The sequence below is a fragment of the Octopus bimaculoides genome, chromosome 28 (genome assembly GCF_046866305.1).
Source record: "Octopus bimaculoides isolate indiv1 chromosome 28, ASM4686630v1, whole genome shotgun sequence".
Classification (NCBI taxonomy): Eukaryota; Metazoa; Mollusca; class Cephalopoda; order Octopoda; family Octopodidae; genus Octopus; species Octopus bimaculoides.
The window spans coordinates 23,772,558-23,791,719 of NC_142955.1; the positions used below are offsets into that span (position 1 = coordinate 23,772,558).

A 19,162-nucleotide genomic window follows, 5' to 3' on the forward strand; every position below is an offset into this window, starting at 1 on the left:
GGACCAAGATGAAAATTACGGGTGCGAAATCGTAGAATATTCTGAAGTATTGAACTTGGGGAAGCATACAGAACAAGCAGTATTTGAACCTGGAAAAGTACAAAACAAGAAGAGAAGAAGAAAAAAAAAAAGCAATATTGCAGCTGAAGTTAGAATTTGCTAAATAAATTCCCAAAATTCTTCATGAAATAACATGTGCACTGTTTTGCTCTTTATATTTTTTGGTGTTTTATTGCAATTTTTTAAAATTTAAGTTAATATTTTTAATTTAGAAATTTCTTTGTATTAAATTAAACATTTCTGACTTATTTTTCATTTTATTATGATTATAGTATTCATTTCTTAACAAAACTGATCATTAAAAAAAATTAAATCATAAATATTGTGTTATAAAATTAAAATCATGTGGAATATATGTAATTCAAACAAGTATAATAGAGTTTTTAAAAATCTCAAAGAAACAAACGAATTAATGTCTTTAAAGTTTGCATTATGTAATAACAAAGTCATTTTCTATTTACACCCACTAATTTCATTTTTAAGCACTGAGGGCTTATAATTTTCAATTTTGCTTAAATTGTGTGATTAAAAAAAAATATATAAATTTGTAACATCAAATTTTTGATGTGTAAACATGCAGGCAATTAGTATTTTCATTAAAATTGAAAATAAAATGCTTCTTGAGCATTTTGATTTAAACTTTTAAGTAAAAATACAAAATATAAGAGACATTTATAAATAATTTAAGTTTACAATTTATTTCAGGTGGATATATATGTTCAAGAAGTCAATCAGTCCATATCCTGAAAAATAACAACAAACATCCCAGTTACAACAATAAGAGTAACACGATCAAAAGCAGTAAGGACAACTACATTAGCAACAACAACAATACGAAAATGTTCATATTAATTTGTAACATATTTCGGCAGATTTGAACATGAATTTGATAATCGCTATTGCAGTGCACCTTTCGAAAACAACCTAAACCTTCTGACGACATACTCTTTTACTCTTTTACTTGTTTCAGTCATTTGACTGCGGCCATGCTGGAGCACCGCCTTTAGTCGAGCAAATCGACCCCGGGACTTATTCTTTGGAAGCCTAGTACTTATTCTATCGGTCTCTTTTTGCCGAACCGCTAAGTGACGGGGACATAAACACACCAGCATCGGTTGTCGAGCAATGCTGGGGGGACAAACACAGACACACAAACACACACATATATACGACGGGCTTCTTTCAGTTTCCGTCTACCAAATCCACTCAGAAGGCTTTGGTCGGCCCGAGGCTATAGTAGAAGACACTTGCCCAAGGTGCCACGCAGTGGGATTGAACCTGGAACCATGTGGTTCGTAAGCAAACTACTTACCACACAGCCACTCCTACGCCTATATTGACAATACACTCGATTGAGGAACGTAAGGAGCCTTTGAGATAAAGGTGTTTCGACGCCACTGAGCCTCTTCAGTCAAATAATCAGCAAATAATTTGTTTACTAAACTCTACAAACAATACCCAAATACTTCTACAAAGACAACAGCAGCAACAACAACGATAACTACTTCGACGACAATTGTTGTTACTGCAGCTACTGCTACAGGTAGCCTTAATGGTTGGTGTACTGCTATGTCTGTGGAGGCGCAATGGCCCAGTGGTTAGGGCAGCGGACTCGCTGCTACCATTACTACTATCGAAATGAATACAAACACACAGTAAATATAAATGTAAGATGGTGAAGGGCTTACCTTCGCTCCAGACGGTTTGGGAATTTGAATTGGTATAAAGAATTGCAGGATAATACGTCAAATTGGCATACGAACAGTTAAATTGACGGTCGATGACAGTCAGCCACCCGCGGTCCTCCTCACATGTATCTCCAAAATATCCTATAGAGAAGGAACGATCGACTCTGTTTCAGAAAGAAAGTATGCAGGATTTGATATCAGAGACACTGGTGAGCGATTGTGCAGACGATGGCAACAACGACGAAGACAACAACAGCAACAACAACAACAGCAAATACAACAACAATAGCGATTTTGTAATTTTAGGTACAAAGTCACCGATTTTAAAGTGTAGAGGTAAATCGATAGATATCGATTAAGCTGTTGGAACGACACCTTATTCTATCGACCGACGTTGATCGTATCATATTTGAAACTAGGTTAAGACATGGTAGAAATACTGCATGTGGAATTCTTCTGTCAGACTACCCCGTCAATGATGATGATGATGATGATGATGATGGTGGTGGGGGGGGGGGAGGGGTTAGGGTTGTGTGGTGACGAAGAAGATGATGATGACGATGATGACGACGACTGCTACGACGATTATGTTGATGGTGATGGTGATGATGATGATGATGATGATGATGATGATGGTGATGATGGTGATGGTGATGATGATGATGATGATGATGATAATGATGAAGACAGACATTTCCATGGAATTTGGCAGAGGTGAACCTAGTGAAGAGCAATTACATAATCGAATGGATGAAAGGCAAAGAGAAGAACTTTTTGGTTGACACTGAAAAAGATGCTTGAATATAGAGAGGAGAGAATTGTTAAATGGAAAAGAAGAAGAAACCGAAATAGCAAAAGAAATTGTGGAACGGATGATAAAGAAGGAAGGGCTATCAAATTTGAAGAACGTAGATAGGACAAAAATTGGGGGATGGCGAGCGAGAGAAGTCAAGAAAGTCAAAGGCTGCATAGAAACCGCTGACATCGCTTAGACGAAAGAGTTGCTCAAAACAGCTGCATGTGTAACTACTAAACATCTCAGACTAAAAAAAAATCAGAATAAAAGGACACAAAAAAAGAACCATGGTGGAGAAAGGGAATGGTTAAAGAGTTTGCAGAACTGGGAAAAGATAGGAATAGGTTGGTGAAACAATGTTGTTGGCACTCTGTCGCTTACGACGTCGAGGGTTCCAGTTGATCCGATCAACGGAACAGCCTGCTCGTGAAATTAACGTGCAAGTGGCTGAGCACTCCACAGACACGTGTACCCTTAACGTAGTTCTCGGGGATATTCAGCATAACACACTGTGACAAAGCTGACCCTTTGAATTACAGGCACAACAGAAACAGGAAGTAAGAGTGAGAGAAAGTTGTGGTGAAAGAGTACAGCAGGGTTCGCCACCATCCTCTGCCAGAGCCTCGTGGAGCTTTAGGTGTTTTCGCTCATTAAACACTCACAATGCCCGGTCTGGGAATCGAAACCGCGATCCTATGACCGCGAGTCCGCTGCTCTAACCACTGGGCCATTGCGCCTCCACGGTGAAACAACGAACAACAGAATAAATGAACAACAGAAGATGAATATTTCAGGGAGATGGTGTCTCACCACTCTTGTTTGGGAAATAACGAACTGCGGAATATTTGAATTAAAGATCAAATTGGAAACTGCGCAGACAAGAAATTGAAGTTGTGATTGAAGAGGATCAAACAAAGAATGACTGAAAAGTCAGGAAAGCTAGCAAAACATCACGGACGTACAGAACAACGGAATGTTCCAGACGAATCGGATAAAATTCGTCGAAAGGTTTGAGAAAGAAATTCAAGACAATGGTGTTATACAGAATAGGGGAGACTGTGTACCGTTTTGGAGTGGGATCTGGGATCGATCAGTTGTACATAATGATGAAGCTAATTGGATGGGAAAGTTGAAATGAAGATGAAAGGTAAAAACAGACAAGAAAACATCACAATATCACAGACAGCAATGGAGAAACGAATTTTAAAAAATGATAAACTGGAAACCACCAGGTTCCGATGGATTGCAAGAATATTGGATTAAAGTATTTAGGATATGACATTTGAGAATTGGAAGCCAATTTTAAGAATTTCTGAATGGCGGGTGGGGACTGTTCCACTGTGGAATATTAATCTAGAGAGACGTGCCAAAAGGCAATGAAGTATCAAACTATCGACCAAAAATATATTTACCAACCATGTAGACGGGAGTAAAAGCTGACGAACGGTAAAATTTTGGAATGAGGCAATGTTATTACCAAATGGGCAGAAGGGTTGTAAACACAGGTCGAGGGGGACAAAAGAGCAAGTGTTAATAGACAACATGATACTAAAGATAGATAAAAAAAAAAGGGGGGCTGTGATATGATGCTTCATAGGTGGACAGGGAAAAGTATTGAGATATTTGGAGTGGCAGAGAATGTACAAAAATTGCTAAGAGAAAATCTGACAATCTAGAAAACGGAGTTTACATCTGGAGGAAAGTCAGTGAGTACAGTGAACAACAGAAGAGGAATATTTCAGGGAGATGGTCTCTCACCACTCTTGTTTGTGATGATATTAATACTTCTGTCGATTGTACTGAGAGTTGCTAAAGCAGGATATGATTTCGGAAATGAATTGGGAATGGTTAATGGCGATTTAAAGCTTTATAGGGAAAATAAAGATCATCTTGGTACACAAGTGGACAGAGAAAGAATTGTTAGTAATGACACAGGCATGGAATATGGAATCAATAAATGTGTCATTTTGATACTGAAATAAAGCAGATTCGAGAACTTAAATTGCCAAATAATCAGATAATGGAAAGCTTAGAAGGAAATCAAAGATATAAGTATTTGGGAATCTTGGAATCAGATATAATCGAAAACAGAGAAATGAAGGAAACCATTTCAAAAGAATATTTTCCAAGGGTCAAATTGATCTCATTTAAATTCTGGAAACATTGTAAAGGCAATAAATTCAAGGGCTGTATCGATTGTGGGGTATGTGGCAGGCCTTGTGAATTGGAACAAAGAAAAACTGTAAGATATTGATCAAACACTCGGAAAATACTGTGTACAAGGCTTTACATAAAAGGACAAATATGGACAGGTAGTACATGAAACGTAAAAAAGGGGAAAAGGGGATTGATTAGTGTGGGAGATTGTGTGAATATGGAAATGAAGTCTCAATCAGCATTTTAGCCAGAGTACTGAAGAATTGCTAGCAGTAGTAAGCAATGCAGACATATTAGGAGAAGGACAAACAAAAGATGAAGTCCTTGAAAAGAGAAAGCGAGATATTATGGAAAAGAAAACCAACAACATTTACACTTCTATTTATAAAGAATATTGAAACAGGAAGAGGCGAAGTCACTTGGAATTGGTTAGGAGAGGGAATTCTCACAAAAATGTTTTCTTTTGTATCTCACACCTATGATGGAATTTAGGTGAGTTTCCTCTTGGTTCGCCAAATCAATATCTGCAACTTAAAAATAATTCAACACCTCCAAAAGGAGAATCTAGGTGTATGATTACAAATATTAAGTAGGCGTGGCTATGTGGTAAGAAGCCTGTGACTTCGGCCATCCGAGCCCTTTCGATTGTTTTTCCGCCGTTGTATGTATTTAACAATCCAACCTTTTCTGTCCACTCCTCGATCCTCTTACCTGTTGTTCCTAAGGCTCCTATGACAATCGATCTTTAGATTGTTTAGATAAAATTATTCCATGTGTTCCAACGACCATCTTCCACTACTGTTTCATCGGGAGTTGAGCGCCCAGGAAAGAAAATAGTGGTACGATCTCACTTTTCTACAACCCCACAATCTGCTTATTTCCCTCTTCATGTCCTGGTATATATCGAACTTGTTGACTTCTTTCTTGTATCAAATGAACCAGCTACATCAATTATATAGCAAAAGCGCTCCCTTTTCTCAAGAACTCAGACATCTGGTTTGTTATATACTAGGATCTGTTTGGATAGGAAAGTCTGAAAGAAGTTTAACCTCATCATTCTCAGCCACGTCTTCGGGTACATGTTTATACCACTTGTATACTTCTTACACATTTCCTAGTGGTTGATCTCTGCAACATAATCATGTCTCCAAAACTTTTACTGTTTCTCTGCGAGTTTGGGACATTCACTTATTATGTGGGTTCACTACTTCTTCTCGTTCATCTCACAACCTGAACACATTGACACCTGCTCTGCAGTTTGCACTATCTATCCCAAGAACTTCATCCTAAGATGCCAGGATTAATCCTTCTGTCGCCCATTTTTGTGAGAATTCCCTCTCCCAACCAATTCCAAGTGACTTCGCCTCTTCCCGTTTCAATATTCTTCATAAATGGAAGTGTAAATGTTGTTGGGATTTTTTTCCATAACATCTTGCTCCCGGCAACTCCCTGCTTAATTAATTAACTAATCTTGTGTATGTATGTTTGATGCACCGGCAGTTAGAGGATCCCTGCTTACGAAAAATATTTAGGTCGACCGAGTAGATCATAATTCTGTGGTCTGTGCAGCAAACGATCTTAAAGTATGGACAAACAACGCTCTAGCCAGATACGATCGCGATGGCCCGATTCGGTGTGTCCATATCCGCATTGTTAGATTCGGAAAATTCACTCGGTGCCTATCAAAGCCATCGGAAGAATCTGAACAGGTTTGTGTGACTTTTACAACCCCGACGAATATTTTCAGCAAAAGAATAAGTTTAAGACCACATGGTTGCACCCTGCATCTAAAGAATGGCATATTCTGGATTACATCCTTGTTAGAGTGCGTGACACGAGGGGACAGCTACTTTTGAGAAATCTCGAGTTGCGCATGAGAAAGTAAAGAGGGATGTCAGGAAGGGCATCGCTGTTGCACTTCCAGAAGGTAAGGGTCTTCCTATGACGCTGACATGCAGTGTCCGTGCAAGACCCTGCCTCAGTAAAGCTGGACTCAAGAGTCGTCTTCGTAGTCATAAAGCGAGACCGGTGATACACAACCAGGCCGCTGGTGGTGGTGCTACACACCATACTAATCATACCTGTCAGGCATGCGGAAGGGAGTGTGATTCGGCGGGAGGACTTAAACGGCATGCAAAGATACATGAAGCCCAGTTACAACCACAGCCGGCTGTTGCCGGTAAAGGTTTTAGCTGCCAATTCTGTACGAGACATTGTAGATCTTTGGCTGGGCTAAAAAGTCACATTCGATCACAGCACCGATAACAGTTAAGCCTCGTGCGATGGCCATACTCGAGAACAAGGGGGCAGTCATCATGTGTACATGTATGTATATATGTATGTATGTATATATGTATGTATGTATGTATGTATGTATGTTTGTGTCTATGTATGTATTATGTATGCATGTATGTTTGTGTCTATGTATGTTTGTGTCTATGTATGTATGTTTGTATGTTTATATATATATATATATATATATATATATATATATATATATATACGTATGTATACATGCATATGTGTATGAATGGATGGATGGATGGATGGATGTCTGCATGTGTGTGTGTATGTATGCTTGTATGTTGGTATGTATGTATGCATATATGTATGTATGTATGTGTGTATGCATATATGTATTAATGCATATATGCCTGTATGTATGTATTCTAAAACACTGCCGTTTATGAGCGCATAAACAAGTGAATCAGTTCAGTCCGTGTCCGCTTCATAAAATTATCTTCCACAGAATGATGTAAGGCGAGCTTGACTTTGATTATAATAATAACAGGGATCTTTGATTATATTAATAACAGGGATCTTTGATTATAATAATAACGGAAATTAATTACTCTAGATATAATTTATTGCCTGCAGATGATTAAAAGCATGTTGATTCCAGGATGTAAATGAACACAAACTATATAACATAAAAGTAATGAAAAATAGCTTACTTATTTCCATGAACTGAAAACATATTAAAGTTGGTTGCGTTTAGATCAGTCCATGGGGAACTTATTAGTCTTGCATACTGAAACCAGTTATCGATGGTTGAATTACGTCCATCAAACAACAACGTTATAGCTTTCGCACCAAATTTGAGAGCTTCAAATTTCACCTAAGAAATTATGAAATTGAGATACATAATTATATGTATAAGCATATTGTATGTGTAAGCATATATACAAACATACATTCGTACTTATATATATATATATATATATATATATATATATATATATATATATATATATATATATATATATATATATATATATATATATATATATATATATATATATATATATATATATATATATATATATATATATATATATATATATATATATATATATATATATATATATATATATATATATATATATATATATATACAGAGAGAGAGAGAGAGAGAGAGAGAGACAGACAGACAGACAGACAAAGAGGGAGAGAGAGAGAGCGAAGTTTCATTGTTATAGCTACTCAGAGAGAAAATTCCAGGTTTGCAACTGGAAACGTCTCTGATGAGAACATTGACTAAACACTTCTTTCCCGGAGTTTAAAAAGGTCCCTGGGTCAAGCGAACTCTTAAGGATTCTTGCTCTCTCTCCTCTACCAAGTAAAGCATACGTCGTTTGCTCCCGTTGATATATATTTCCGCCTGTTCAGGGAGCTTCTATTTAATTATGTATGGCATGCTCTCCACTTTTAGGCGCCATACGTGGCTGTCCAGGGAAGTGATGTTGCTCCTCCCCAATGTTGCTTAAAGTAGCTGCCCGCGGAACCGAGATATTTCCGTGTCTATACGCTGGATTTTTTACAGCCGCTATTGTTTCCTTCGGGACCAGAGTTGACGAAAAATTCGCTTGACCCGGGGTCCTTTTTAAACTCCAGGAAAGAAATGTTTAGCTAATGTCTTCATCAGAGATATCTTTTGTTATAAGCTTGGAATTCCCCATTCGCCGATTAGAACCACGCCACCAACATCGTAAACCGTCCTCTAGTTGTAGAGAAGTTATGTGCCTCCAGCCATTTGTGTCTCACAAGTAACCTATACAGCTAAACGTTTTATAAGAACGAAACCAATGGTCACGCTCCATAACAATGGTCACCGGCCATAACAATCAACCTTCTAGAAATATATTGCTGTTCTAATGTTTAAGAGTGTGTTTTTTGGAGTATCTATTGCTATGATCCAAATAAGCATAATAGGGAAACACTCGTAGGAATTTTAATAAAATTTCTATTCTTATGAGAGACATAGGTAGAGAATTAGAGAGATATTAATGCCTTAATTATCGGAATTATTATTCTGTTTTATAATTGGTGCACCAGCATGACCGCAGCCACTTGGCTGAAACTCATAAATAAATAAATAAATAAATAGGTGCGGCGACCTTGTCTTCAGAGATAAGTAAAACTACTTGTTATTGTTTTTGCTGTTGTTGCTTTTGTAGATATTTTCATTCCAGTTTCGATAAAACATACAAATATACACAATGCAGTATGCTTATGTATATATTTATATATATATATATAGACGCGGCGTCTATACCATGTTTTATGATTTCATTAAGGGCAGCCGGCATGGCATAGAAGGGGACTCTATAACGGCATGACGTTTTAATGGAATGAATATCAGTGAAAAGTCGAGGTTCGACTTATATGAATTGTGTGTGTCATTGTCACTACAAAACAATTATTTTTAAAATTATTAAAATCTTTTGGTATTTAGTTGCGTTACGTTCTGAATTACAATTCAGTTAGATTTAACTTCTTTCAGATTTCTAAAATCCATTGATATACGTATCAATGAAATACTAGTACATAATTAATGACTTGTAGGTACACCGTATTTCGTTGTGCAACCATAATGTACTACGAAATATATTAAACGCTTTTATAAGTCAATACTGTGTTCCTAGCAGTGCTGATGAAGGACCAAGAACTCAAAACATGGCATATACACCCATTACCCATCGTTGTTTACATTAGACATACTCGGATAGGGTGGAGACGCAATGGCCCAGTGGTTAGGGCAGCGAACTAGCGGCCATAGGATCGAGGTTTCGATTCCCAGACCTGGCGTTGTGAGTGTTTATTGAGCGAAAGACACCTAAAGCCCCACGAGGCTCCGGCAGGGCGATGGTGGCGAACCCTGCTGTACTCTTTCGCCACCACTTTCTCCCACTCTTACTTCCTGTTTCTGTTGTGCTTGTAATTCAAAAGGGTCAGCCTTGTCACACTCTGTGTCACGCTGAATATCCCCCGAGAACTACGTTCAGGGTACACGTGTCTGTGGAGTGCTCAGCCACTTGCACGTTAATTTCACGAGCAGGCTGTTCCGTTGATCGGATCGACTGGAACCCTCGTCGTCGTATGCGACGGAGTGCCAACAACAACAATAACAACTCAGATAGGAAACGTCATAACAAATCAATGTTAGCTATAATTTCTTTAGAAAAATCTGTAGAGATAACCTTAACAAGTGCATCTGTTCAATTTTGTTGACTGCTCTAAAATATGTCTCCTTGTAACTCTGTTGGTGAATATACTGTGTGTTTGTGACTGCGTGTACAACATGTGTGAGTGTTTGTGTGTGTGTGTGTGTGTGTGTGTGTGTGTGTGTGTGTGTGTGTGTGTGTGTGTGTGTATGTGCTTGTGTGTATGTGTGTACATACCTTATCGATCGGAAGGTAGTTCCATGAGTCAATGAGTTTATTCCGGTAGGCGTATCTGTCTGTATTCCATGCTGAATGTGGACCTATTTTGAGGAAGAATTTATAAATATCCACTCGCGACTGCATGTCTACTCTATAGGCTTTTCGCCATGTATCAGCTGAAATATAAAAGATATTAGTTTCAAATTTTGAAATTTTGGCCAGCAATTTCGTGCGGAGGGTTTAAGTCGATTACATCGACCCCAATGCTCAACTGGTACTTATTTTACCGACCCCGAAAGGACGAAAGGAAAAGTCGACCTCGGCGGAATTTGAACTAAGAACGTAAAGAGACGGACGAAATGCTGCTAAGCATTTTGCGAGTTCTGTGCCTTATGAGATATAGGAATTATTAATGATAATAATATAATTATTAAAAATATAATTATAATTAGGCACAAGGTCAAGAGTTTTGAGGGAAAGAGTTTAGCCGTTACAGTTGACCCTAATACTTCACTTTTACCTTACTTTATCGTACCCAGAGGGATGAAAGGCAAAGTGGACACCTATGGGATTTGAACTTAGGTTGTAAAGAACAGAGACAATTAACTCAAGGAATTATCAGACATTCTATCAATTCTGCCTGCTCACCACCTGAATAATTTTGGCCCCAAGGCCAGCGGTTTACAGGTAGGGGTAATTCGATTATATCGAACCCAGTATTCAACTGGTACTTATTTCATCGAACTCGAAAGGGTGAAATAACTTTGAAGACATCCCTGCCATGGAAGAAGTTAAAGACCTCTGGAAAGATATCTGGAGAGATGGAAAGTCTTACAATGAAAATGCTGACTGGATTAGACGCACAGAAGGACCCTACCAAAGTTTACAAGAACAAGGATGGGAAGACATCACAATAGCAGACCTAAGAATGACACTCACGATGGCTAATAATTGGAAATCCCCTGGTAATGATTGCGCGCCGAATTTTTGGTTCGGCTCACTCCTGTGCGCACGTGGAATGTTAGTCCAGTTATTCAATGAAATTATGAGAGATTCTACGAAAACATCTGATTGGTTAGCAAGAGGTATTACTTACCTACTCCAGAAGAAAAATGTAACTAAATCTCTCCAAAACTATCGGCCCATAACATGTCTGTCTACCACGTATAACATTTTAACGTGCATCCTCGTGGAGAAAACATACAAGTTTATGGAACAGAACGATATTTTTAACCCACTGAACAAAAGGGGTGCCGACGAGGCTCATATGGATGCAAAGACCAACTCTTAATCAATCGCATGATCTTTGAGAAACGCAGGAATCTCAGTTCTGCATGGATTGATTACAAAAAGGCCTTCGACGGCATACCGCATTCATGGATCTTGAAATCGCTGGATATCGTCCAAATTTCTCCTGTGATTTCAAACTCCCTGAAGTACAACATGTCAATGTGGAATACGAATCTTCAACTATATTATTCTAAGAGTGTACTGACCACAAAAAATTTTAATATCAACTGCGGCATTTTCCAAGGTAATTCACGTTCACCTTTAATTTTATGGAAAGCCCTAATATTCCTTAGAAGTGAACTTAACAGAACAGGATATGGAAATAAAATTAGCGACAAGAAAATAAGTCATCAATAGTATATGGTTGACTTAAAACTCTATGGCAAAGACGATAATGAGCTTGAAGGATTACTACGTACTGTGAAAGCATTCAGTGATGACATTGGGATGGAATTTGGTCTTGATAAATGCGCCAAAACCTCTTTCCAGAAATGGAAACTGAAGATCTGACATTCAGTGGACTTGGATGTTCACACAGTCATAAAAGAACTCGAGCAGAAATAAACTTACAAACACCTCAGAATAAATGAGGGTTCTGGCATTCAGCATGGAAGTATGAAAGAAAAGATCAGGAAGAAGTATTAGAGAAGAGTTCGAGCAGTCGTAAAATCCGAGTTAAATGCACGTAACAAGGTGTTAGCTATAAATTCCTTAGCAGTTCCGGTTGGTATTTACAGTTTCAACGTGTTGAACCTAAATACGAGCGAAAAAAGGAAGATTGACAGAAAAATCCGTAAGTTGCTGACTTGCAATAAGATGCACCACCCAAAAGGCGGACGCAGATCCTCTTTACCTACCCAGAGCTCAAGGAGATCAAGGCTTGATCCAATCGAGGCTTGATCCAGTCGAGGGTTGATCCAATCTAGGCTTGATCCAATCGAGGCTTGATCCAATCGAGGCTTGATCCAGTCGAGGCTTGATCCAATCTAGGCTTGATCCAATCGAGGCTTGATTCAGTCGAGGCTTAATCCAATCGAGGCTTGATCCAATCGGGGCTTGATCCAATCGAGGCTTGATCCAATTGAGGCCTGATCCAGTCGAGGCTTGATCCAGTCGAGGCTTGATCCAGTCGAGGCTTGATCCAATCGAGGCTTGATCCAATCGAGGCTTGATCCAATCGAGGCTTGATCCAATCGAGGCTTGATCCAATATTGGCTTCAAAGCTGAATGCCAGAACATAATTTCGGCAATAAACTCACGCGCAGTCGCAGTAGTTTGTTATGGCGCTGGAATAACTGAAGCGGACTGAGGAGGAGCTAAAAGGGGTAGACAGGAAGTCAAGAAAGCTCCTAACGATTTTGGAGCCCATCATAGACGTGAAGACATTGATCGCCTACACATGAAAAGAGCAAATGGAGGAAGGTCACTGAGAAGTGTGGAAGACTGCGTACGTATCGAACTGGAGGGCTTCATGAAATACCTAGCCCAAAGTAAGGAAACTTTGCTAGTGTCAGTTAGGAACGAGGAAGTGTTGAAAGAATAGAAAAAGGAAAAAGGAAGGAAGAAGTACAAGAAGGACACGAAGAAGAATTACGCAACAAGGAACTACACAATCAATTCCATGTAGCCAAAACAGAAGTTGCTGGAAAAGGAACCCTAAAAAAAGAGACCGAAAGCACTATACTGGCAGCACAGGACCAAGCTTTGGCCACGAACTGGAAGGTCAACCTTAAAAATGATCAAGTGTCTCCGCTGTGTCGCCTCTGCAATAGAGTGGATGAAAGCATTTCCCATATCACAAACGAATGCCCTAGACTTGCCCAAAACCGCTACAATTTGCGGTGACACGACCAGGTAGCGAAAGTTCTCCATTGGAAACTGTGCGAAAAGTGGGGGTCAGAGAGAGGCAAGACGTGATATGAGTAGAAACCGCAGAGTGCGGGGAGTCGGAGACTAGCAAAATCCTCTAGGATTTCCCAATCCAAATAGATCGGATACAAGAGAATGACAGAGCAGACCTAGCGGTGGTGGACAAGGTGGCCCACATATGCTATATGGTTGATGTTGCTCGCCCCTCTGACACACGAATAGTCAAGAAGGAAGGCGAAAAAAATAGATATATACAACCCTCTTAAGTATGAAATAACCCGGCTATGGAAAATGAAGAAGGTGAAGATAGTGCCAATCATTGTTGGGTCCTTGGAAACAATACCAGAAGGTATCAAGAGGAATATAAAGGAAATCGGAATAGAGTGCCCAGTGGAACTGTTACAAAGGGTTTGCCTCCTTGGCATGCCCAGAATAATCAGGAAAGTATGAGATAATTGAAAAGAACGGATAGCATGGTAGCGTAGGCTGCAGGTAGCAAACTCGCTATGCATGCAAGACACCAGGAGCTCCAACAAAACCTGTGATAAAGAGAAATAATAATAATAATAATAATAATAACAACAACAACAACAACAACAACAACAACAACAACAACAACAATAATAATAACGATGATGATAATAATAATAATAATAATAATAATAATAATAATAATAATAATAATAATAATGGACTCTACCGTCGAAGACGATGCACGAGCATTCAGCTTTTGCCGAGTAACCTGCACAAATGATTTGTTTGTAATGGTCAAATGTTTGTGCCGCGTATTAGCTCACTCTCTCTCTCTCCATCAAATCGACATTGTCTGAACAGGTGTACTGTATATGCCACGTGTGTCAGGTATCCAAGTGAAGGTAGAGCTACTGGAGATGAAGTGTTTCGCTCAAGAACACAACGCACCACCTGATGTCGGAAGTGAACCCACGATCTCATGATCCTGAGTACAACACCCTTACCATTAGGCCAATAGCAATAATAATAATAATAATAATAATCCTTTCTATTATAGGCACTAGGCCTGAAATTAGGGGGAGAGGACTAGTCCATTACATCGACCCCAGTGTTTCACTGGTACCTACTTCATCAACTCCGAAAGGATGAAATGTAAAGACGACTTCGGCGGAATTTGAATTCAGAGCGTAGCGACGGATGAAACACCGCTAAGCATTTCGTCCGGCGTGCTAACGATTCTAATAACAATGGTTTACTTACCTTTATAAAAGGACATTTCGTTGCTGTCCTGTTCATTGGTCAGTTCCACCTTAACACCTTCCAGGTAAGTACTACAAAACTGACTTCTTTTGTTATAAGTGAAGAATGTTGCTTCACGGTTTAAAGCCTTGAATGCACATTCTGTTACACTTTGAGTTGAATAGGATAGTTGTTTGGAAGACCAGCCAATATCTATACAGGTATAGCCAGGGCCCAGATATCTGAAGGCGGTTTCCCTCTCTTCAGGGGTAACGATCGCGATATTTACAAGGGTTAAAAGCAACGCCGTAGTCACAGCTGGGCCGGTAAGAGTAAACTGGAACATTCTTGTCCTTGGATCTACTGAAATAGAGAAAGGAAGAGATACTGGGAGAGCAATAAGGGAAGATAGCAATGGCTGGTGGTAGAGAGGGTGGGGTAGATATGTATATAAGGAGATGTAATGAGAAAGAAGAGAGAGAGAGACAGAGAGAAAGGAGAAGGTTGAGAGGAAATGAGGGTCAGCAAACAAGTAGTGTTAGACGGGTCTCCGTTGTCCAGTTTTACACACCACCATTTGGCATTTTGGGTATCTTTAGCGACAAAGACTATTGGAAGTACTGAGAACAGTTTCCCAGTGTGAAGACACCATTCTCATTCCCTCCTGCTAGTCTTAGATGCCCCGCAAATGGTCATAGGCTTTGATATCCCCCTGTTCTTATTTTCATAGCCCAGATTGATTGATCATTTGATTGATCATCATTGATATATTTTTTTCATAAATGATCGAGATGTCTCTCACGTTACAGATAATCTCGTTCCTATCCTTCATAGTAACATCCTGACAGTTTGTCTTTAATCCGTTACCTTTCAAGACAAATATGTCCTTGATTAGGATTATTGTCATTTTTCAGTTGTCTTCTATTATTCAATGCCCTCCTTTGTGTACAACTGTAGGCTTTCAGTGTATATACACTGTTTTGATTTGGGTTTTCTATTTTCCGTCGTATTGAAAATATTTTACGTAATATATGTGTAGTGCCCAATGGTGATATTTCTGCATGGTGTATCTACGTGTTAGTCCTAGGGATTTCGTTATGCATTTCATTGCATCGTTTTTAATTATTCCCTTATTGTTATTGTTACTGGGATTTTAGCCATTTTAAACTATATTTACACTACCTTTTCTCTGTTGGTATTTCATAACGATTGCAATTCTTCCAGTGTATGAAAATCTCAAGTATTATTGATATTATTAAAAGGGATGGTAGAATGGATGAATTACAGCGGTGTTTGACTGAATGTTTTGTGTCTTTATGTCTTGAAGTCAATAAAAATAGGACAAGTCACAAACCGAGGCAGAGAGGCTTTGTGCAGACAAACCATACTTATAGAGTTCCTTTGAAATGAAATAAGAATACAATAAATGGAAAGGTGCCTGAACACGCGAGAGGTATAGATGGTGTGGGCAGCAAACTACAGCGTTTATAGTTCCTGATATTACTTGCAATAAACCTTAAGCACCCAGATATGTCTACAACACTACTACGACATCATCCATTCAACACCATCCATTCAACACCATCCTCATAAAACACAATCATTCTCACCCTTAAAACTTTTGAACACTACTACAGCATCCTCCGCATAGCAGTATCCCATTCAGTGTAGGCACATGAATATACACATATATATATACAAAAGTGACACCAATCCTGCCGCAATCACAATGCTGGGGTTCACACCATCATAGTTAAGAGTGGAACAGCAACCGAGACGACGTTCCAACACATACTCTGGGGTTCTTGAATAATCGTCCCCACCCTGCTTATTAATTTCTCAGATTTTCTCCACATCCTACTGCTTTTATTCCACCCCCGCTTATTAATTTTTAAGATCCCCCCCTAACTTTTATTCCAACCCTCCCCCTTATTAAATTTTGCTAATCTATCTCCGGTGAAATTTGATTTTAAGCCATTCATGTTGATACATCAGCTGGAGAATCTAATAACATTATACATAGGCGCAGGTCTGGCAGTGTGGTAAGAAGTTTGCTTACCAACCACATAGTTCCGGGTTCAGTCCCACTGCGCGGCACCTTGAGCAAGTATCTTCTACTATAGCCTCGGGCCAACCAAAGCCTTTTGAGTGGATTTGGTAGACGGAAACTGAAAGAAGCTCGTCATATATATATATATATATATATATATATATATATATATATATATATATATATATATATATATATATATACTGAGGGTGATAAATTGAATATTAATTTAATTAACATCAATTTAAAACCAGTGGCCTAGCATATAAAAATCGTTGATGACTTCTTTCTAGCATATCGGATGTCCACTTAGTGGTCATCCCTTCTTATACGCATGTATATATATATATATATATATATATATATATATATATGTACGAAGACGCATATATATATATACGAAGACGAAGACAGGTGGTGTAGAAAACAAATAGATGTATTAGTATAATGCTCGGGAAGCGAAAAAGTCTTTAACGTTTCGAGCCTACGCTCTTCTACAGAAAGGAACACAGAAAGAAACAAGGAGAGAAAAATGAATACATATATATATATATATATATATATATATATATATATACGTTTGTGTGTCTGTGTTTGTCCCCCCCCCCACCAGCGCTTGACAACTGATGTTGGTATGTTTATGTCCCCGTAACCTAGCGGTTCGGCAAAGAGACCGATAGAATACATACTAGGCTTACCGACTAATTTTGGGGTTGATTTGCTCGACTAGAAGGCGGTGCTCCAGTATGGCCACAGTCAAATGACTGAAATAAATAAAAGAATCAAAGAATATATGACCAAAAAACACGTAACAAGTAACCCCTTATGTTATAAAATAAATAGGATTTATAAACTAAATAACGAATTCTGCTTTAAAAAAATCAAAGGTGACAGCCAGTCGATAAATTAAGTACCAGTTGAGTACTGTGGTCGATCTCATCGACTGAACCCTCTCCCCAATAATTTCAGGCCTTGTGCCTAGAGTAGAAAATAATTTCTCTACGATTTGTCTACCAATCACCAACACAAATTCTACGCAAACTAAGAACTTCAATGACGAATTGTTTATCCTTACAGGACAAACTTTTTACGGAATAAGGATTTAACAACATCAACACAACACAACTAATTTCTCTTTGAACATCATGGCAGAGAAAAGCGTATTTCGTGGTGCGACGCATGGAAATTATTCTGTAGAAGAAAAGCAGGCACTTGCTATTTGTGGGGAACAAATGCAAAGGGGAGTATAATTCTGAATTAGGGCGAATGAAAGGGAAAACTTATTGGGATGCAATTTGGGGTAAGGTTTTACCAACTTAACCCCACGCTTTTCATCAGAAAAAAAAAATTGGATTTTTCGCGTGGAATCAACTCACCTGACCTACTACTATGCCGCAGACAACTGAAAGCAAAATATCGCGAAATGGAGAAAGCAAAGATACTAGAAATGTTAGTTAAAACATAGAATAAAATACCTACGCCCAATCGATCTGAGATGATGCAGATGCTACATCAAGCATGTGCAGATTATCAATGGCTCTGAATCAAGCACCTCGTCAGTCCGTCGATGCAAGAATTTCGTCTTGAGATGATGTAAAAGCCCTGCCCGAATACTATTCAGAGAATCATTGTTAATTTCTTTTCCTCGTTGTTACAAGTGCTAATTTCCGTACATACACCATCCAGTTACTGATTCCCGCCAAACTCCGTTCATTCCAACCTACCTTCTCATATGAATTTAAGCAAATGTCTAACCCGCCTGCTTATTCCAACCTCCTCCTCCGCCGCCCCCATTATTTAGGACCCGAGAGTAAATAACTGGTTCTAAAAAATCATGGGGGACAACGTAGAAAATTTTAAAATGTTATACAGTTACCACTATACAATTACCGATTTTCCAACTCCCCCAACCCGTTTATTCCAACCCACCCGTTTATATGAATTTAAGCAAATGTCTAACCCACCTGCTTATTCCAACCCACCCCTATTATTTGGGGCCCGAGAGCAGTAGAATATAAGGAAATACAACTTACGTTTGGTAGAGATGAGGGTAACAACTGTATTTGAGGAAGTTAAGGGCTTTCCACTGTTCTCAACAATATCATCTACTTTCAGAATTATCACTGAATGTCCAAAAATGTCTGAATTATTCACTGCAGCCGATTGTGTCTAACAACATCGCTAATCTCTGCCGCTGTCAGGACTACCCACTTCAATCAATAGCGTTCACGTTAATCAAGTGTGAAGACGATTCTCATCTCAGGTTAAACTAAATATTTAATGACAAGCTATTGATTGCAGCCACGCTTCATTGATCAAACAAAAGATACATCTTTCTGAATTAACGGGTTTTTAAGATAGTGTAGGTGTTGCCATT

General features: G+C 38.8%; 1 protein-coding gene across 1 annotated transcript; it reads right to left on the reverse strand.

The window, feature by feature from the left end:
• Positions 1-322: 322 nt before the first annotated feature.
• Positions 323-18,952, reverse strand: LOC106880665 (uncharacterized). The gene is made up of 6 exons (XM_089343891.1): positions 18,819-18,952; positions 14,757-15,098; positions 10,383-10,540; positions 7,656-7,819; positions 1,749-1,912; positions 323-803 (listed from the first exon to the last, which is right to left on the reverse strand). The coding sequence occupies exons 2-6, from the start codon at positions 15,079-15,081 to the stop codon at positions 757-759; spliced, it is 858 nt and encodes a 285-aa protein (XP_089200017.1). The 5' UTR covers positions 15,082-15,098; positions 18,819-18,952; the 3' UTR covers positions 323-756.
• Positions 18,953-19,162: the final 210 nt, after the last annotated feature.

What these genes read in the sequence shown, in the direction of transcription:
- LOC106880665 (XM_089343891.1), bottom strand. Translation starts at nt 15,081, where the DNA reads ATGTTCCAGTTTACTCTTACCGGCCCAGCTGTGACTACGGCGTTGCTT. An exon ending in ACTACCTTCCGATCGATAAG is followed by an intron (nt 7,820 to 10,382) that starts GTATGTACACAC and finishes ATAATTTCTTAG; the next exon opens with GTGAAATTTGAAGCTCTCAA. An exon ending in TTTTCAGTTCATGGAAATAA is followed by an intron (nt 1,913 to 7,655) that starts GTAAGCTATTTT and finishes TTTCTGAAACAG; the next exon opens with AGTCGATCGTTCCTTCTCTA.